Source organism: Haliaeetus leucocephalus, unplaced genomic scaffold (assembly GCF_000737465.1).
Source record: "Haliaeetus leucocephalus isolate CR32 unplaced genomic scaffold, Haliaeetus_leucocephalus-4.0 Scaffold21, whole genome shotgun sequence".
Classification (NCBI taxonomy): domain Eukaryota; kingdom Metazoa; phylum Chordata; class Aves; order Accipitriformes; family Accipitridae; genus Haliaeetus; species Haliaeetus leucocephalus.
This window is the reverse complement of record NW_010972457.1, coordinates 1945435-1967463: the sequence shown is the minus strand read 5'-3', so window position 1 is coordinate 1967463 and position 22029 is coordinate 1945435. Positions and strand designations below refer to the sequence as shown.

General features: G+C 41.8%; 1 protein-coding gene across 2 annotated transcripts in view; it reads left to right on the top strand.

Moving 5' to 3' along the window:
* Positions 1-2339: 2339 nt before the first annotated feature.
* The window catches only part of NR3C2 (nuclear receptor subfamily 3, group C, member 2), a 213564-nt gene continuing 193874 nt past the window's right edge, over positions 2340-22029 (top strand). Inside the window, exon 1 of one of the 2 annotated variants that reach the window (XM_010576127.1) lies at positions 2340-4380. In XM_010576127.1, the coding sequence (XP_010574429.1) occupies positions 2606-4380 (1775 nt within the window). In that variant the 5' untranslated portion in view covers positions 2340-2605. The remainder of the gene's footprint in view (positions 4381-22029) is intronic. The other variant, XM_010576136.1, reaches the window with a different exon arrangement.

The following is a 22029-nucleotide window of genomic DNA, read 5'->3' as shown; positions in this document are numbered from 1 at the left end:
GGCGGTGCCGGGGGCAGCGCCGGCAGCCGACCCGCCCACCCGTGCTGCACCCCCGACCTGCGTGTGCTGCCCCCGCCCTGCCCCGCTGCCCTGGAGAAAGGAGGGGAAAACCCCAGCCCATCTCTGCCGGTGAAACTCTGCTCCCCTGGGCAGTTTAATGTCAGCGAAGCGGTTCTCGGGCAGTGAAACTTGCAGAAAAATTCGTTTAACAAACACCGAGAAATGAGAAGTGGGTGGTCGCTTGAGCCGTCATCGGGTTAGTTTCTATGAAACTGGATTTACTTCAGATTTTCCTGTATCGAGGTGACCTTTTGGTTGCAGGGATACCAGGTACCATTTGATTTTTTATTTGACTGTTGCTGCGAAACTGGTTTCACGCCTGATTGATCGGAGGTTCGTACTGCAGAGGGCTGTGTTTGTTGATATGTTTGGGGGTGAAATACATAACTCGCAGTGTCCGAGTACTTCTGGGGGGGAGGGGGGGGCAGGAGAAACTGCTGTGCTCATAATAATATAAGGTTCCTTCTGCAAAATATCAGATGTAGATCGGTTCCGATACGTAACACGACTTGGCTTCTGTTGGTGTCCGTGGATGTTTTAGCCCACAGTCAAATTCACTTAGTGAAAGTTAGTAAAAAGGCATGTCTGTGCAGTAGCTGAAGTGTGGATACCGTGGCTAAACATGCTAGTCAAGTTGTAATAAGTTCTGCTTAGAAGAACAAAATCAAACCCTTATGCTATCAGCAGCCCGTGAGATGATTATTTGGTTCTAGTATCTGCTGAGGCGCTCGGAGGTGACAGAAACCAAGACTCCCAAAAAATCTCTTTGCTGCTGCATTCTTACTAATTCATAGCTGTCATTTTAAACCGAACTTGTGTCAGGCCACAAATAATCTCTCTGCAGTTTTTTGATCCTCTCGGATATATTTACCAGACAGTGCCTCTCTCTCTCTGGAAGTGCAGGACCAGGGCTTTTTTTTTTTTTTTTTTTTTTTTTCCCTTTGTGTGACCCAGATTTTTATTTGCTGAAGTTTTAAAGCAATGCTTGCCTATTGATTATGTACGAAGTTTGAAATTTACTGCCGTGGGAGAGGTTGCTACAAAGCTTGTGCACCAGTGTAATGTTAGGCCTATAACTGAGATTTCCTGGGACTCGGTGGTTCTGCTGGTGGTTCTGAGGGTTAAAATTCACTTACATCCTAATTTTAAGCCTTAACTAAGTTTCCTGGTTTTCAGAAGTTCTGGTCACTCACAGCTGCAATTGATTTCTCTAGGAATTAGGCTTGCTCAGCACTTAAATCAGGGGTAGGTGATTATCTGGGAGTGACTTTATGTGAAAGTAGGCACTTCTGTCTGAAAATTTTAGGCTACAGGAATGTGATTTGATACACAGAATGATGTTCTAATAAAATTTGTGCTTGAGGGGAATGCAGGCATAGGGCCATAATTCTAAGTAAGGCAAAGAAGTATTTGAGTCATTCATTTTAAGTTTTTTTGATTTGTTTTTATAATTTTGCTTAAAATAGCGTTTTTAAGTAGTGTTAAGTAAAGGGATTAAACACTAAGTATTGGAAAGCTAATACATTCTAAAAGGAAAAAAATATTTGCATAATATTGGTGTTGCAACTATTGGCACTTGAGTTTCTACAGTTCTAACGATACTGTGAGCCGTTTCCTTAAGAAAAAAAAAAATTGTTGTTACTTATGCGTGATTTTCAGAATAATGGAGGCTAGGTCATGCGTTTTGCTCTCTGCCTGGAGAGAGCGGCATGTGGGATGGGAGGGGTTTTTTAGGGTCTATTTTAGAGCAAGGTTTACTTTTCTTTATGTATTCCTCTTGCTGGCTGCCGTGGAGGTTTGCAGAATTACGGATCCATTTAATAGCCACGCATCCCCGCCTAATCTGATCCCCTTTCTCTGTGGCAGAAACATTTCCCATTCAAGTTCTGCACCGCTTCTCTCCCCGCTCAGCCCATCCTTCGTGTCTCCTCAGGTGACCGTCTACAGTTGGGTGATGAAGAGAAACGCTCTTAGCACGCCAGCCTCCCTTGCTTTGCCGTCCCTGTAGCATGGCAGGGGGAGGTCTTGGGAGGAGCAGAGCTGTGATGAGCAATGTCCTCGGGGTTTACGTCCTGCCTACCACCACCGTGTCCTCCTTTCAGGACCTCTCTGGTTCCCCTTCCTTCCTTGCTACCCCCTTCCTTTTTTTTCCTCCCAGGTCCCTGGGTGAGGGGCAGCCCACGGTGCTGCTGGCACCGGCCACGGGGCTGCGGCCGGCGAGGGTGGGCGGTGGTTGCACTGACGTTGCCGAGCCGTTCCTTTTGGGGCAGGGTGGGGAGCAGTAATTTGGGTCTTTTCTAACTGCTGAGCGGTTTTCTCTCGGAACCCCTAGGGCTGTCATGTCCATGAGAGCTTTTCCCTCGGTTTGATTGAAATTGGACAAATGGTTGAGAGATGATGGATGGGGCAGGGAAACGGGACTGGCAGGCAGGCAGAGAGGAGGATAGACAGAGTGAGCGGATACGCCTTGTTTCCTTAGGAAATTGGGAAATTTCCTTAGGAAGTCACACTGTCCTGTCATTTATTAATTTTATTTTTTTCATATATGTCTTTGCTAGTTATGGAGACAAAAGGATACCACAGCTACCCAGAAGGCTTAGATATGGAGAGACGGTGGGGTCAAGTTTCTCAGTCTGTGGAGTATTCTTCTATAGGTGCTGGAGAGCAGACTGATGACAGTAACTATATGGAGATTGTAAACGTAAGCTGTGCTGCCGGCACTTTTGCAAACAGCAGCGCTCAAGGAAGCAACAAAGAAAAACCTGAGCTACTCTCCTGCCTGCAGCAAGACAGCAGCCAGCCTGGTCTTTTGCCCTCTGACATCAAAACCGAAACGGAGTCGAAGGAGCTGTCGGCGACGGTGGCCGAATCCATGGGTTTATATATGGATTCGATACGAGATGCCGATTACCCCTATGATCAGCAGAACCAGGGGAGCCCAGGAAAGATCTACCAGAACGTGGAGCAGCTGGTGAAGCTCTACAAGGAGAACGGCCATTGCTCTTCTCCCCTCCACGGCGCCAGCAGGCCCTTGAGGTCTTTGATATCGGACTCTGGGAGCGCTGTGAACGGTGGTGCCATGCACGCTATTGTCAAAAGCCCTATCATGTGTCAAGAGAAAAGCCCTTCGGGCTGCAGCCCTCAGAACATGGCTTCCTCGGTGTGTAGTCCTGCGGGAGTTAACTCTGTGTCCTCAACTACTGCTAACTTTGGGAACTTTGCCGTGCACAGCCCCATCAGCCAGGGAACCCCTTTGTCACGCTCGCCGAACGTGGAAAACCGGGGGTCTATGTTGCATAGTCCCGCGCACGTTAGCAATGTCGGGTCTCCGCTTTCTAGCCCTATAAGTAGCATGAAATCACCGATTTCTAGTCCTCCCAGTCATTGCAGCGTGAAATCTCCCGTCTCGAGTCCCAATAATATCACTATGCGATCTTCTGTGTCCAGTCCTGCGAACCTGAACTCGAGGAGTTCCATTGCCAGCCCTTCCAATGCCAATAATAGGTCCACGCGTTCTAGTCCAGCGGTTAGCACTGTGGGATCGTCCATCTGTAGCCCTGCAAACAACTCCCTAGGATTCCCAGCTTCTGGCACGCCGGCGGGACCTAGCAGAAGCCAAGATACAGTTCCCAGTCCCGAAACGAAAGACAAGGGTGCTCAAGAACTCACGTTTCCTAAGATGGAGGAAATGGAGAACGCCATCTCCAGCAACAGTCAGATGAACCTTGTTCAGTTCATAAAACCCGAGCCAGACGGTTCGTTCGGCAGCGCGTGCATTGGCGACAGCAGCAAAATAAACTCTGATTCCCCCTTTCCAGTACCAGTGAAGCAAGAGTCGGCCAAGCATCCTTGTTCTGGTGCCTCTTTTAAAGGGAATCAAACAGTAAATCCTTTCCCATTTACAGATGGCTCCTATTTTTCTTTTATGGATGACAAAGACTATTACTCTCTTTCTGGGATTTTAGGACCACCTGTTTCTTCATTTGATGGAAGTTGTGAAGGTAGCGGTTTTCCAAATCCAGGCCTACGTGTGGGAATTAAGCAGGAGCCTGACGATGGCAGCTATTACCAAGAAAACAGTATACCATCCTCTGCCATTGTGGGTGTAAATTCAGGTGGACAGTCATTTCACTACAGGATCGGTGCCCAAGGCACGATATCTTTGTCGCGGCCGGTTGCTCGAGAGCAGGCGTTTCAGCACTTGAGCTCGTTCCCTTCTGTCAGCACACTAGTGGAGACCTGGAAGTCGCATTCGGAGTTGGCATCCAGAAGAAGTGATGGGTATCCAGTTCTAGAGTACATTCCAGAAAACGTGTCCAGGTGAGCAGGCAAATTACTACTTCTTTTTTTCTTTTTTCTTTTTTTTCCTCCTTTTTTTTCTTCCTCCCCTCCATTAAACAAACAAGGCGTGAATTAAAATGGGGACCAGGGCGGTATTTCTCAAGCTGGTGTGTAATTCTTTGTTTGCATTTCAATTCTTATCATTAGATTTGCTGCTTTCCTGCTGCATTTTACTCTGCCTTTAATAAAAACAAAGTGCTGACTTTAATATTTAAAAAGAACATATTATATTCTACTGTTATTTGATTTGAAAGTGTAGCTTTAGTATGTTTATGAGCTCTTACTACTCTAAATGTTGTTTTTCCCATAATGAAAGCTTAGTAAAATTGCTCTCGAGTGTCCCATAATGGTTATTCTTTCTTAGCTGGTGCTTGAATGTGTTGTACCTCAGATGAAATACTGAGATGAGGATAAGAAAACAATAGTGTCGGGAATCCGTTTTTGTAAAGATGCATCGTTATAAGTTTGCACTGGACTTGAACTGGTTAAGTTTAAAAACTAAACCTTACAAGCCTGTGACAACATATTATTTCTGTATTTTAACTGTAGGAACATTTGGTTTGTATATATAGAAAAATGCCTCCAGAAGGAGGAGGGCTGTTAAAACTTGACGCATTTGAAAGGGATAAATGGATAAACTGATCTCCTCACTTTTGGTGGAAGGGAAATATGCAAGTGTCGTTTGAATTTGTGTTTCTTGGCTGATTTGTGGAAGCATGTACTTCTTCAGCAAAAACAGGTGTTCATGTATCTCATAAAGGATGCTTACTTCCATAAACTATCTAGTGTCATAGTCAATAGTACAAGTTATTAAGTGCATCTGACAGCACGACTGGGTTAGAATAGTTACGTAGCCTCCTTGTGTGTCAAAGAGGCTCACCAAAGGTTTGTGCTAAAACTCAACGAAATAGCCAGTAGGAGAATTTGCATTTACCTTCTCAAGTCTTTTTTTTGTCATCATGAGATGTGCAACTGCCCTCAGTGAATGAAACATCTGTCTTATTCTTGGAGTGGGGTGAAGAGGGTGCGTAGTCTTTTCCATATTCGTACGATGCTAAATATTTCTGAAAAAATAGTGTTGCAGTGATAAACATAATACCTAAAATAATGGTGCTTTTGAGGAGGGAAAACAGCCTAGCTGCCTGGGAGGACAACAAGGACTTCAGATATTTCCATTTTATTCTCAGGTCTGTCCAATACCTCTACAATCTCCTTATCATTTTGCAAGCCATACTTCACTTTTTCTTTGGCCATTTCAAATATGGTCCCTAAAGAATGCACTTTTTAATATATCTTTCTCAACTTGAAAGGTCTGTATCCCACCTTCATGCTGAACTTTGCATGTAGCTGGATATTTGTTATTATCCAGGCTTGGTTTAAATGTGCTTTCTTGGATCAAGGAAGATGAAGTTCCTGTTTTCTAGTTATTTTACCTGATGAAATTTTCATAAATTGCATTATTTATATCGTGAGAAAAGTTCACCAGAAGACTGATGGGATGCCTGAAAATAAAGACCCAATATTTTACTGCCTTTGTGGTTGAGCACTGTTACTTGGGCAAGTAGCTCCTGCCAGCTGTGAGAGCTCTTGCGTGAGTAAGCGCTGCTTGCGCTGAGTCAAGGTTGTCATCCGTTGCAGGGACAGACACAATAAACAGGGGAATGCTGGTAGAAGCATGGTTGTCATCAATAGTTGCATTTTGAGTGACAGTTTCTCCTAAGGCTTTTGAAGGAGTCTTCTGATCTGACATTAGTCTATGGTAACTCTTCTCATCTATTTACCTCTAGACTAGTAAATGGATAATCTGTGTCATCAGGCTTTGTGATGACACAGGCTTGATACACTTTTCTGTCTTTGTTCACTAAGCTGATAGCTCGGTAAGATATGCAGGTGAGTGTAGCTGTTACTTGGCAGGGCTGAAATCCTGAAATTTTTGGCGCTCAGGGCTATTACTCCACGTGTGGAATTCCGTTCAGGTGATGGAGATCTGCAGGGTTGTGGCACTTCAGGCATCCCGATCCGTAGTTCGGATTAGGACATATGTCATCATTTCAAATCTCTTAACTCAGCCTCATTATTTAACTAAACAGTTAAATACTGGAGTACTGCATTCAGCTCTGGGGCCCCCAACATAAGAAGGACATGGACCTGTTGGAGCGAGTCCAGAGGAGGGCCATGAAGACGATCGGGGGCTGGAGCACCCCCTCTATGAAGACAAGGCTGAGAGAGTTGGGGTTGTTCAGCCTGGAGAAGAGAAGGGTCTGGGGAGACCTTATAGCAGCCTTCCAGTACCTAAAGGGGGCCTACAGGGAAGATGGGGAGGGACTTTTTACAAGGGCATGTAGTGATAGAACAAGGGGTAACGGCTTTAAACTGAAAGACGGTAGATTTAGATTAGATATTAGGAAGAAGCTCTTCACTGTGAGGGCGGTGAGGCACTGGAACAGGTTGCCCGGAGAGGTTGTGGATGCCCCATCCCTGGAAGTGTTCAGGGCCAGGGTGGGATGGGGCTTTGAGCAACCTGGTCTAGTGGAAGGTGTCCCTGCCCGTGGCAGGGGGGTTGGAACGAGATGATCTTTACGGTCCCTTCCAACCCAAACCATTCTATGATTCTAAATGTTGCTCTTAATGTGCTTGGCAATGGCTTTGTGCTAACAGGTGCGGCTGGGGACCTGTGCGAAGCCCTTAGAAGTTTCAAGGTAAATTCACGTAGAGGTCATTTAGCAGTACAGATTTGAATGTGTAGGTGCCTGCTCAGATATTTGCCTGCTGACGAGACAAGTCATAAAGTCTCAACATAGGGAGTCACACATGTAAAAGCTCACTCATGCTAATGAACCTCGAATTGATCTTTACTTTTCATTTCTGTGCCGCATTCCAGCTAAAACAGAGGAAATCACACGCAAGTTTGTTCATGCTCCAAAGTGTTGTAATAAAACATGCGTAGCTTAAAACCATGTCAGACCCAACATCCCAAGGTGGGTTTCAGCTGTCCCATGTCAGCATGGCATGGGGATTGTAAAGCCTCTTCATGTCGTCAGAGCAGCAGCATTGCATCTCTGCACTGCACATCCAAACCAGATCCTTCCTTACTTCCAGTCAGGTTTTTGTTTCCTGATGTGTCAACCATATCAGGCATCATATGTTTTGCAAACTGCTACAGCATGTGATTAACCCTTCAAAGTCTGCAATATTTTAACATTTCTGGTATTCTAAGTCTTCATCTTCTTTCAGGTATACTTATCCTGCAATATAAACTGTCATGAGCAAAGACTAAGGTGAAGGGAAAAAATAGGCGACCTGGTTCTCTAAAGCCAATAGATGACCAGCATTGAATGCATCTTGTTTTGGCAGCATTATTTTCTGAACCTCGACATTTTTAGACTGCTTCTGACTTGCAGCTTACATGGTGAAAAGGAGTGGGTGACCAGGAATGAAAAAGACTTTTCACATTGAGAATGCATCTTTAGACTATTACTGTAAAAAATTGTAACTTTTTTTTTCTTACTAGAATATCACCTTTCTTGAGTCAGTTATACTTGCTGATAGTGTCTAATAAACATAGTTTAGGCATTTAAAATGCCTTGCTACCTTATTGACTGTGCCAAGTACCCACTGTCAACTAGAACATTTCTCTTTTTCTCCTTCAGTTGCTTTTATTAGATGTCCACAGTTATGGTTCTTTTTAAGTTAGTTGGTGGTAACTTTCTAACATTGCAACTTGTGGTGTTTGGGGAGTGAGAGCCTCTTAAGTGAAACCAAGTTTCCTTATTCCCTTTTAAATGTTTTTCCTCTGCTAATATGCATGCAGAAGATGCCTTTGGTTTTGAAAGTTTTTTACATGTTTAATTTTTAATAGAGGGTGAATCATACCTGTCTGTGTTTATAGATCCCCCTCCATGAATTACATCTCGAAGAAATAATGGTTTCTAAACTAAATAATAGCAAAGTGGGCTTGAAAAAGAAGGTATGTGTGATTGTGTGATGTCATTGATGAAGACCTACAGTAAGAATCCAGATAAAATTTTACTTTAAGGTGATGCTCGTCTGAATCAGGGTACCAGCCTAAGCCTCATGATTGTGCCAATTATGCAATTTTCAAAATGGCCTAGGAAAATGTCATGGTTGCTTGAAACAACAGTAAAAAATTGAGGAAGATGACCTTTTTGCTGCATTAGCTCTTACCTAAAGCTTCTTTTGCAAATGTGCCTTTTCCCTCTAATTTCCATACTAACTCATGTATGTACACATACATACTTGCTTTTCTCAGCAGTTGTGGTGGAAACAAAAGGCTGATGCTCCTACTGTAGTTTCTTCCTGTCAGTTCCACTGGTGTAATCCAGTGTAGGATGAATTTGCCAGGTTTGATGTATTATTAGTAAAAAAGTTTATTATTTTAACATAAATTGCATACGTTTATCAATAATAATGTTTCAATTGTTGTCATTCAGACAAGGAGGTTTCAGAACAGTGTTTCATCATATTTTAGACTCTAATTTATGTCTGTTAAAAGAAGTTGAAAGACTGTCAATGACTTCTTAGGGTTTATGGTCAAATCTTTGATCAAACATTGACAATACTTTAGGGACTTCTTATACCTCTTTGTTCCTGAGCCGTTCACATGGATCAGCATCTTTTTCATAGGCTCTACTTGTAGCAGCCCCCAAAAAACCCCACCCCACCCAACCCAACCCAAAACAAAAAAACCAACCCAACAACATGATCTTCATTAACGTGTAACCTTCACTGACTTGAGTGGGTGATTCTGTTTAAAATCTGGTTTCAGGCTATTGCAAGTATTTTTGTAAATAAACTTTTATGTTAAATATTATCTAGAATAGTCATTTATCAGAATTATACCTGCCAGAGAGATAAAGGTCTGGTAAATATTATTTTTAGAATTTATGAATGGCCTTGACCTCTGTTTGTTTGCTGATGGACTTTATGGGAAAAAGACCATGCTGTTAAAATATTCTCCATGCTTGGCAAGACTGTTTTCCCCTTTAGCTTCCCACACATTTAATGTGCAAACTTTTTTAGCCAATGGTTCTTTCATATCGTAGACCATAGCCTTAAGTCTGTACTTTTTTCAGTTGAAAAGTTATACTTGGTTTTGTAGGTTCTTATATAATTTTGTGTAATTTTTAACAGCTCTGGCTATGATCTTGATACAACAGGGACCTCTACATATGTATGTCTTTATTCCTCACTAAAGAAATTAGGAGTCTGTATTAATATGTCAGGCCAGGAGGTCTAAAGGTTATCCTTAGCCTACCAGCATGTATTTACAGCCTTGTACTTTCTACAGCTTGTTTTGTTGTTACTTTGTTGAGGGTGCATTTTTTTTGTTTTGATCTTTTTATTGAGGAGTTCAAATCTGTATAAAGTGTCTTTTTAAAAAATGACTGCTAATGATGCCTTATTTTCCCTTAAAATTATATACATCAGTTGACTCCTGTGCTGTGGCAGGGAGAAGTCCACATTGCTGGAAAATTGTGTTCCATAAGTGGATGGATCTTCCAAGTCTGGGGAAGCGAGACCCCCATTGTCAATCCGTATGCCAATATCTAGGGGTTGTTTGTTTCTCTGTGTGCAGGGGTAAGTAATGTTGTGTATTACTAAAGCATTTCTATTGCCAGTTGATACTGCTGAACTTTGCAGTACTTGGCTGTTGGAAATCAGTTTGCCATAGTTTATTCTGATAATAGCTAATAATTGTTTCCTGGCTTTTGTATCACTTTTGGTAATACAGAATCTCACTGCGGTATCTTCCTTTGATAGTTTTCTGAAAAAGGGGAAGGTGGGATCACCTTTGTGCACAGATTTTAGCAAGCAGAAGAAATTTTGATTATCCATATTCCGACAATAAGGACCAGTCCATCTTCATGAGGACTGGAAGACACTGATGTCTGAAATATGTACTGTACAAAAAATGTTCCCATCCTATTTTATGGAATATGCATTGCAATTATGCAGGTAAGCATGCATAGGGATTGCTGCAGCGGTACCAATACTCGTGCAGTACTTGTCTGCAGAGGGAGTAAATTGCTAAGTTGTGATTCAATAACCTGTCCTTACTCAACCAACACTTAACATTAATGGAACTTAAACCTGCTGTGAAGTGCTCTGCTGAGCTGAATCAGATTTCTGGAGACGTATTCGTGCTTTGCTGAACCCAGGCTTGAGTAGTGGTTGCTGTTGAGTGTCATTTGTAGCCGAGCAATGTATTGTTTGCAGTGGCAGAATGTACTGTTGGGCCATGCCGTGAATGGTCTGACTCTGGTTTTGCCTTTTGTTTGGGCATGTTGTATGTGAGAGCCAGGTTGGGTTCCTAATCCAGTTCACTCTGAAGCTCTAAAAACCAACAGGTCAGTGCAACTTGGTGAGCAGCATGGTGTGACACACACACGAGAGCAAACTGAAGGGACGGAAAGGGAAAGGAACCTTTGAAATATCCTAAGTGCGCGTTTCTGCTAAAAGATAATACACTGTCAAGCCATAATCTCAGCACTTGTCTTTTCAGTGTATGTTTTTAAAAGGCAGTTTCTGTTTTTTATCTGTATGTACTGAGTCTTCGAACAGAGTTGTAGGGGCTGGAATTAATAATGGACAGATTTCAACCAAAACTTCTTGGAGAGCAATGGAGTGCTGTGATTTCAGATTTAAGCTCTCGGAGGTCAGAAAGTACCACAGTTTAGGACGAATATAGAACGACAACTTGTTCTCTGGCAAATGTGACTTACAATATGGCTGTATAAGAGTGATAAAAATGGTCCGACGAGGAAACTAAAAAGAGTGTGTGAAAAACAGGTATTAAATACGTCTAAGTTTAGTAGTTCAATCAGTTTTCGCATGCAGCTGGTTGCTACACAGTGCTTGGTGCTCAGCATATGAATTACTTTACTTCAGCTGCAGTCTCCTCCGAGTGAGAGAGAACCGTGGAGAAAAAACGAGGAGTCTTTCCATTGTCTGCAATTGTCCAAGTCCTGGCAGCATTATTAGGCACGTTTGAATGCACCCGAAGTAGACCATGGCATGATTTGACTGCTTGCTGCCCTACTAGCGCAAACTGCAGCGGAAGGTCACCGTCTGTTGGGTCCTCACGAAAGCCCTCTCCTGCCGGAGCCGTGTTGGCTTTGCTGCTGGAGGAGACAGGCTGACCTTGGAGGATGGCATACTTTTTTTGATTTACGCTACAAGGGAAGGGATCATAGGTCAGGAGGGCCCTGTTTATCCGTGCCAGCAGTTCCCAGCGTAGCCTGCTCCAGTACCACCGCTGCTGGCAAGAGCAGCCTCAGCTCAGCGCTGGGCAGTGCGCGTGTGCGGGAGGAGGCAATCCCCACTCGCATGTGGAAGCGGGGCGCGTGCGCGTCCTTAGGAATACGCGCCGTTCTGTTCAGGAACCCCAGAGTTTTACAAAACCTTGGGAGTTGATTTACTTTCAGGACAAAGTTTTCAAATAAACTGTCTCGTTAAATGGGAAGCTTTGACCTTGGTTGTTTTTTGGTTGGGGGTTTTTTTTTTTGGTTTTTTTTTGGGTTTGGTTTTTTTTTTTTTTTTTGCGACTGAGGTTTATTAATATGGTTTACCAGAGCTTAACAGCATGTTTTCTGAAAGGATGTGATGCAGGTGGTTGTCTTTCTCTGCTGTACTGAAATCAATGCCGAAGGATTTAAAACACAAACCCACCCCCTTAACCCCCAGAACTCCCCCCGAAATAAACAAACAAAAAGCTGCTGAACACCAAACCCATGCTGTTGATGGATTCTGGATTCTTAAAAGGATAAGTAACACTGGTTGTATCTCTTCAGTATGTCAACAAATGTTTTTGCAAGATACTGTTTCTTTACTGAGTTGTATCACAGCAGAAGTTCCCACATTGGTGGTAGGTCAAAAGAAAATAACGTGAAGTTGAATTTTATTTCTTTATCTTAAACTGTGAATTAAGCTCCCGCAATTACATTAGAATGTGTTGTTAGTTGTTTGCTTAAATTAGATTTCTATAAACCTGCAATCTGTAAGCTGCACGTTTACTTCATGAATAAATTGATAGCTTAAATTTCATTCTTGGAGGTGGGGTAACTTAGGGTTAATATATGAAGGCATTTCTTTAAAAAGAAAAAAAGTCAACTTTGGTTGGAACATCTGAGCAGAAACAGAATCAAGTATTTGTGGATAATATGTAAAATAGAAATTTGTACGCTCTCCTAAGATGCATGGGTATGCTGCTGATTGTGGTTAGTGATAATTAATAATAGATCAAAGAGTTACAGCCCTGAGGTTAAAAAGCAAATTTCAGACTAATTGCTGAATGTTTCTGACAATTTTTATATCGCTTCACTCATTTCCATTCTCTCTTCTAAACAATACTTTCTACTTGTGTCTGCAGGTGAAATAACTTTTTGAATGGGCTCTCAGGCTAAAATTTGGACTGGGCACATGAATCTTTTCTATTTTGCTTTTCTTCCCTTGTCTGCTTTTTGAGAGGTGCTATCCCAAGTTTCTAAAAGTGGTGGCTTTTTAAACAAATTCCCTAGCAATTAGGTTTCTGAAAAAGAGATTAAAAAAATCTGCCATCTTTAGTAATGTTTTCTGAACCTTTTGGATTTGGGAGAATATCTTACCTCCGTTTTTGTGTGTTTATATGACCATTTCAGGTTCATATTCAGTCTTAAGTCTACAAAATAAACATGTATTTTAGAGGTTTATTTTGGGCAGTGTAACCTATCAGTGGTCTGAGGGTTTTTAATCACAGGTCGGAATTGGGAAGTTAGTAGCTACGTTTTGTCTTGACTAGGATTTTGGCTGTCCCAGCAGCCGAACTATAGGGTCTTGCTAGCGTTTTTGGCACTGGTTTTCTAAATACTGTGTTGTGCTAACATGATAGCGCAGTCCTGCGAAACCCATCGTTACAGTACTTCATTTCTTTTGTTCGCCAGCTCTTTTTCTGTACCTGCCTCAAAGGGTCGGGACGGAGGGTGCACAGAAACTGTCCCGGTCTTGGCTTGGGAGCCCCCCCCAAGGAGATCGGAGCAGTTCTCTAGGCAAAGCGCTGCTCTGCTCAATTAATTTTTACGTCATGCTTTGCTTCTTGATGGCAGATTCCGGCTGTATAGGAGAAGGGGCTGAGTTTCGCTGGCCTGAGAACGGACCGAAGTGCCCGTGCGGTCGGCGGCGCGTTGCTCTGCCGCGGCAGGCAGCTGCCTGCGCCCGTGCATCCCCGTGAGCTTGCGCAAGGCAGCCACGTCCGTGTACCTGCGCGAATGCGTCACCGAGCGTGTCCTCACCGAGACCTGTGTTCTCCGAGCCCTTTGGAAACCTGGTTTCGCAACCGGCGAGCCCCGGTTTACTCTGGCAACGTCTCACCTTGAAAAATCAATCGTGTTTGTATCTTTAGCTCTTCGTTAGCACCGCTGCGGGTAAGAGAGTGGGGAGGGGGCTCTTTCGCAGGTGGTTCACGGCGTTCCCCCTTCCGACAGGGCCTCTTGTCTGACTGAAGGAAGGCTGGAGGTGGGACCTGGTCTCCTAGTCGAGTTTCGTGTCACTGCCCTCAGACTAGGAGCAGGAAAGGGATTGCTTCTGGAAGTGCGCCTTAAGGTCGGGGCATCAAGACAGCAACCTTTATTTTCCCTCAGGAGGCTTGAGTTCAAATATGAGCTGCTCCAAGAGGTCGGAGATCTCACTTTTAGCATCGCTGAAGGCTTGTCTCTAGAAACCTGTCATGCACTTCAGCGTTTTTGAAGACTGGAGTGCCAGGGACCTTGCAAATGAAGGTGGGTGGGAAATTTGCACTGTTTCCAGGCAGACTATCTGAGCTGTCAGCTTCATTATTTTAAACTAAATTAAATTTGTGCTAGAGAGTGCAGTATGTTAGAGCAGTTAGGGAGCTCTTCCTTTAATGGTAGCTTCAGATCTGCTTTGCTAGATCTAACTTCATTATCTTCCAAACTCATTTGGATAAATTAAAAAAAAACCAACAAAACAACAAAAACCTTTCACAGGTGTGAAAGAGTCTCATTTGAAGACAATATAGTCTTATGTTTGCCATGTCTAAGGATCAAGGTCCTTTGGGTTTTGTTTGTTTGTTTGTTTTTGTATTGTTTAGTAGAAAATAAACACACGTCGTCAGTTCTGGCCCATTGTCAAGGGATCTGTGCTTCTGGACCATTGCAGGTGTCGCTTTCCATAACCAGCAAGAGGTCTTGTCCCAGAGTTGGGCACAGTCCCTTGTTACATGCGTGTCCGTACATTTGGGCAGTAAACCCGCTCTCTGAAGCGGTGTGTGGCAGGGGACTCCTGCAGCCCTCCAGGTATCCCGAGCCTGGCAGGGGGAGGACGGGATGGCCTGGTGGGATGCTGCGGCAGAGGTCGTCTTCCCCCGTTTCTTGGGGATTGCCCCCCATCTGGTAGCCTGTTCACTTGTGTTTAGGGCGCACTGGCTTTTGGTTTTGTTAATTTCATTTGAAATTTGTTTGTTTGTGAGCGCTAAGGCTTTCTTAAGTTAATAGTTAAATATTGGCCAATGTATATTCCTTAAGGATGAAAAAAGTTACTGAACATGACTGGCTTGTCAAAATTCTGCATTGAACCTTTGTCACAGACAGCCCCTCTGTAAAATGCATCAAGTAAAACCACATTGCTGCAGGAATAGCTCTACAAACCCTGTTCGGCTGTACCATACTCTTCCTTCGGATACACGGTGGCAAACCAGAATAATTCCAATTGATTCGATTAGGATTTTTAAATCCTTATTTTAATCTGAATCCATGTAAACTAGCTGGAAGATGAACAAAGTGGGGGTTTAGACGTGTCAGCTTCTACTCAGTTTATGGAAGTAAATATTGGAAGTGGTCCAGAGCTTTATGGCTGCTGCCAACTAATGACATAAGATAATGTTGCAATGAAACAATGCACTTGATTTGCACTTGTTTCCCAACTAACCTTTCTGATTCTTGAGACTGCTTGGAATTTATGTTTTTGAAGATTTGACAGTGAAAAGGAGATTAGGCATAGAAAATTTTGACTGATTAAATACGTGGTAATGACAACTTCAAACTGCACATGCAGATAATGAGATAAAGGACTGTTACTCACTTCGTATTAAACCCATTTGGTGGAATAAGCAAGGAGGATGAGTGTTTTGCATGAACATGTTATTTTAAAAAGGAAAAAAAAAATCAGAGGAGCTAATTTATATAGAAATAGAAGTGAAAAGAGTGAGTTGCTGATTTACTTTTTTTTTTTTCCCCCCTGGGAGCAAAACTGTGGGTCTGCAAATTGTCTTGCATTTCTTTACTAACATAAACAAGAGTTAACTGTGTGCAGAAGGCTACTAACAGGTAGGTTAGTACCTGGGGGCTGGTAGGTTTGTGTTAGCCTTTTGATTTGGATCAGAAATGTGCTTTTGAAGTGAATCTTCTAGTTACCACCATCTTCTGTGGTGTAGTTCACATCACGGGGCAGCTGAGAAGTGAAAAAACCAGATACTTCTTAGCCAGCAGTGAATGAAAAAACAGCTCCAGGAACCGCCTAGGGCACTCCAGCCCCTAATGGCTTCTGTCCATGGGACCCTGCTGGAGCTGGCATGAAGCATAACACTTGCAAAACCCATAAAGTGGACAGTGGATCCTCAGGACCAAGCGGTCTTCTCGACAGATCTCTTGCACCACAATGCCTGTAATGTAGCTACTGCCTGTGTGCTAATTGCATTTTCACCTGTTAACTCAAGCATCTGTAATCGAAAAAAGATTCAGGGGTACAGGCAGAGGAAATTACTCCACAGAAAAGTTGGAGGCACTTTTTTCATCAGATGTGGTTGTTCATAAGTTGTGTCCAGAACGAGCAGAGTATCTACTTATTCTTCCTTTGCAGGACTCTAGAAATCTTAAAAACAACTGAATTAACTGCTGGAAGTAGGAAATGAAACGGAAGTGATAAATAGGCTGTATCCTCTTTTTTTCATTAGTGAATTTCACTTCTTTTCAACTGGTCGAAAGATCTAGGTATGGTTTGCAGATATTCTCATATTTATTATAATACTAATCTGTAAAGGAAAACAGAATTGTTTTGGTTATAGGCAGCTGTGTTAAGTATTTACAAGCAGCTGTAACTTAGGCAAACTAATTTAACAACTTAGAATTGTTGTTTCAGGAAAACCTACTTTGTGGATCAATAATTTTTTTAAAGTAAACCTATTGATTGCAGCTAATTCTATATTGCGGATGTCTGATAAATTAATTTTAATATGAGGCTGAGTTGAATAGGTGATATATTAGTGGCCTGTAAATGACTTACAGCCATTAAGTCTATTTATAAGATAGATACAGGAAAAAAAGAGTTATAAACCTATCTTAATTTCTAATGAAACAGCACTGTAATACCAGGATCCAGATGATCTGGATCTGGTACCTAATACCAGATGAGTTTTGAGCTCATTCATTAACTTCTTAAGAGGAACTTCATGTTTTTCTTCTTTTTGTATCCTCCATACTGTGATGAACAAGATGCTCCGTGTCCTCTGCCATTGTTCCATGTCCTTCCACCTGCATTTAGCCCTTTCCATGATCTCAAGATGCTTCAAGTTCTGCTTGCTTCAGCACAAACACCTGATAATTGTGCTTATTAGAAGAAGGTCTTACTAAGGTTATAGCAAGGTCCACGAAGCCAACTGGTGCAGCACAGAAGCTGGGTTCTCTATCTGCCAAGCTCGTGTTCAAAGCTGGCGTGCTTCAAGGCATGAGGAGATGGCAGCCCCAGCCATGCTTTTGGGCTGTAGCAGTGGTGGGGGTCAGTAAGTGTTCCTGGGGACTTCTCTACACCGGTGCAGGCAGCGTGGACATTTATAGTTCTTTCCAAATTCTGCTCAAGGTACCTGAGGCATTGAGCTCACGCTGGGTCTAACTCCATAGGAAGAGTTACTGCTGATTGGGATATATATTGGCTTTTTTCCATCACGTGGCATACCCCAAACTCAGAGGTGATACTGATGTTGGCATGACCTAAATCAGTAAGTCAAGAGAAATGAATGCAATTTTCATGCTGAGCAGAAAAAGTACTCAGTACCAAATAGGAATGAGCTTGAGTTCAGGAATGCAGGAGAATAAGAAATATGATTTAATGAAAAAGGGGAGAAGGATTATAGGAGCAAGGAAGATAGCAGGTATTGGCACAAGAGGATGTAAGCTTAATATAGTGCACCAGATCCTAGGAAAACTTGTGGTTTTGTCTGACGTGACTAAAAATTGAGAATATTCAACATCTCCTCAGTTAGGTTTACAAGAAATAGCTTTGACTGATTTTTGTAGATGTTTCATGTAATCAGTTTGAAAGACAACAGTAAATACACAAATGTTTCCCATTTACTGTTTTTGGTATAGTCTAGTCTTTGTTTGATATTTCACTTGGGAAGATTAAGGTACTTCTGTACTAGGCATGAGAGTTGATGATGGAATATGTTAAATTATCCACTGTTCAGAGGACAGAAACGTAAAAATCATCCGCCATTTGTAGAAGACTTTGCATTAATGTTGTGGCTTTTTTCTTTAATTAAGTATACACAAACCAAGTAAAAGAGCAGAACTTTTTGTTTGTCTGTGCTGCCTGCAAAGTTCAAAATACCCATGCTGTTACAGGTCCCGCAAATGTAAAGTAACTACATATCCAACTTTTAATTATATTTCTATATTACGTCAGGTCTGTGGATTAGGAAAGCGAGATGTCAAGAGTAAATTTAGGCTGGGGCTTCTCCGCCAAATCCTCAGTGCTCTCACGAGTAGCTTAGTATGAATTACTCCATTTCTTTAAAAGCTTGAAGTAAATATTGAGTAGGGTTTCCTAGCAACATTTGTAAGGTTAAGTAAAAATCAGGTTTGCCAGGTATTGCTTCCAGAGCACACTAGTCTTTCTATTTCAAAATTTATACTTTTGATACATCATCTGCAGTATGAAATGCTGAACAGAATCTGATAGTATTGTAAATAAATAGTTTTAGAGAGTCATAGGTCCAAGGACAAGTCAGCTGAAATATTGTTCTTACTTTGGGACTCAGTTTTTCTTTTGCTGTGTATTTGTACTGTGCCTAAACTAATGGGGGCTAACCTTACTTGATTTCCACAAGTATTTTATCTCTCTCTCTCTCTCTCTGTGTGTGTGCTTATGTATATATAAAAAACACAACAAAAATAAAGCCAGTAGGTAACTTCCACTGTTTAAGCTTGCTAGAAAAAGTTATTTATTTTTCGTTCTCTCAAAATAAACAAATGATGTGCATGTCCAAACTGGTCTCTTGAGTTAGCAGAGGTCTGAGATACAGGTGGTAGAATCTCTTAGAGAAATCTTGATTTTTCTTCAACTTTGATTTGTAGTAGCAGGAGAGAAGACCAACGTGATTACTTTCTACAGTGACATAAAAGTAGAGGATTCGTGTTCCTTTAGCCTGTTCAGTAAATTGCATGCAAAGGTCTCCACAGGTGCTTTGGATGTGTAAGAGGCGTGTGTGCCTATGGTATACCTATTCTGGGTAGGATGGTTCCCCCTTGAGAAACATAGAAGGCTGGAATTTAGGTTAGCCCAGGACAGATAGATAGACAGCAGAGGGGAGCAAGGAATGGAAAAATTTGGTTGGCTGCTTCCAGTCCTAAGTTTTTGAGTCTATAAATAGAGTCTATCAGAATATTTCTAGTTAGTTCTGGGGAAAGTCAGCTGCTGTGCTGGGGATTGGCTGTGCTCCCAGAATGAGGAGGGGAAGGAAAAAAAAAAGGTATGATAGGAGGCCTATTGAAAATCTACCAACTGACACCAGAGAAATCAAGAAATTGGAAGATCCTGTATTTGGGCTTCAGTTTATTTTTCTGCAGCCTTTGTCAGTGCTGGATATTCTGCAGAGCGACTCTCTCTGTAGCCTAGTACGAGCTTCCGAGTTAACTGGGCGCAGGAGGTAGGTCCACACGCAGCAACCAGCAGGGTTCGTAGTTCAGAAGCCAGGAGGACTACAGCCTGTTACCAAGAATGAGTATGGAAGTAGATGGAAATGTCATATTATCCTCATTTCATGCCGCGGTGGCTAGCCTGGACAGCCTGCCTTCTCTCTGGCTTAGATGCGTTATATAAAGGGAAATGGAGAAATGAAAACCAAAGCTGAATTTTGAGCTAATAAAATTAAGTTATCATGTAAGCTGTGACTTTTTTAAATAAAAAGAGAAAGGTCTTGCTGGTAATTTAATGTGCAAACTAGTTGAAGTATATTATGTTACCAGAAATAGACATTTAAGGGAGTCAAGATGAGCTTTGCAAACAGTTAAGATGCTTTCTAGGAAATACAAATTATATACTTGAAAAATATTCTGAATGTACAACTAGAGTATAAATAGCTAGTAAGTTTAAAAGTGGTAGTATTTTTAGAAGGTTCTTACAGTAAAGGTAAAAGATAACCTTTCAGCAAAACTCCTTCCCCCCACATAACTGCAGAAGGATGATCCTTCATGCTCTAAGTGGAAAAAAGTAGCTTTGCTCAGATGAATAGCTTTATGCATGTAAGCTGAGCCAGACTACTCAGATGAGTGTTTATTCACATGTCAGAGTTCATAGGAGCTGAAATTATCTGAACAGTAAATGAGCTTTTTCAGCGCTGAACTAATCCCAGAAAAATCTGTGCTCGCATTGAAAATAAAAGTGTTCATGACAACTGTTTTGCTGCTCAGGCTTTGCTGGCAACTCATTTTTTCATTTGTCATTTTTCAGATATTGGGAAAAGTGGTTCTGTTGAATGTTTATGGCAGAAGGAGAAGGCATAGAGCAGTGTCAGTGCTTCTCAGAGGTGCATGCTGCCTTTTGATGTCCATTGGTGTCATGTGCCAGTAAGATGCTTACTAGCTGCTTCTAGATTTCCATAAACATTAGATAAAAAGGTCACATCAGTGTTTAACTTTGTTTCATTTTTTTCTTTTTTTTTTGATAAATTTAATAACTTCTCTTCATCTTTGTGTTTGTAATAAACCGTGGAACTTACAAGGCATTTTTACCTCTATTGCATCAGTAGGTACTTCAGTTTCTCTGTATTAGTTGAAATAAAATCTTGCACTGATTTCCTCGGCTGTCTTATTAAGCTTTTTTAATTATTTAAATACTAATAACAGTAGAACCATCTTAGACATTCTTGAGTGATTTTAAATGAGCAAGTGTAGGTAAAATTTTCTTCCGATGCTCAGCAAAAGACAAGCATTTTGGTTTTGAGGAAATTATGTCAATAAATACATTGTTATTGACAGTTCTTGAAGAAAATGGGGTAAAATGGTAAAGAACTAATATTTTATTTGGTTAAGATGTGGGAAAACAGCTCCTTAAAGAACCCCAACTTGTTACCATTTGAATTAACAAGGAGGAAAATCTGTCTGGAGGTTGAAATCTGACCTCATGAGAATTGGTGACCGTTCGCACTCGCTTTCCATAGGGCTAGTATTTGACTCGGCATTTCACCAGAGGATGGCTGTCAGAATTAAAACTCTAATTCATTGTGACTGTGTGTATCGCCTGAGGAGCAGCTAATCGGTTGAGGGAGGAAGGGAAAATCAACCTGTGTATGGCCAAGGTAGATTTAACTTGGAATAATGCACTAAGTTTGAAAAAACGTACCAATATCAGCTATCTGTGTTGGAAAAGCTCCAGGAATATTTCATTTTACAATTCCATTTGTTAAAAACTGAGAAATTTGAAACAGAAGATAAATAACTCATTAATATTTTATTCCTTTTTCAGATAATTTTCTGTCAGGTATTTGGAAACTCTACTGAAATACTGGTCTCGTTTGAGGAAGCAGCTCAAAATTCATGTTCACCGTTCATTGTGCCACTTGTTAATTTAGATTATGCAAACCAATAGGATAAACTGATCTTGAATGAGATCAGAATAGAGTCCTAAAATGATGCTTGTAAATAGGTCTGATGACAGCAGATGTTTTACTTCTTTCCAGAGCAGTACATTTAAGATGTATGTCACATACACAGAAAAAAACCCCAAAACCAAACCCCAAACCCCTCAAAAAACTCAAGTCGGCTCTGGATTTAACGGTGGTTTATAATACCCATTTTCTGAAATAGCATCTGATCTGAGTTCTGGAAGCAGACAGAATTGTTTCTTTAGGCAGAGGATTTGATCTCACATCAGTTAGAGTCCTGATGGCTTCTCCTGACAGGTCGCTTGATGCATGGTCTGGCAGCGAGGCTCCTGCGTGGAGCTTTTCATTTGCACTAGTGGCCCTGTTAAAATCAGTGGGACTGGCTGTATACAAAGGCTTTGCTTAAGCTGCTGCAGGTTGAAAGTTTCCAGTGTTTCTAACTTACATCAACTGTTTCATATTAGGCTTTTTCCCTGAGTTGTTCTGGCACTTTGATTCTTGTCATGCACAGCATGCATCTTTTCACACTCCCAATTCCTGACTGTGATGGCTTGAATCCGTCATCATTTTGTGATTAATTGTAGAGATACAAACATTATCAAATCAAAATCCCCGAAAGGCCTCTTTTAAAGGATCTGCCTAGCTTTTTGATTTAGCTGCCCCACAAATTACTTATCTGGTGGCTGTGTGGTTTTTAACATCCTGCTAAATTTGGAACAAGTCCATGAAATACTTTC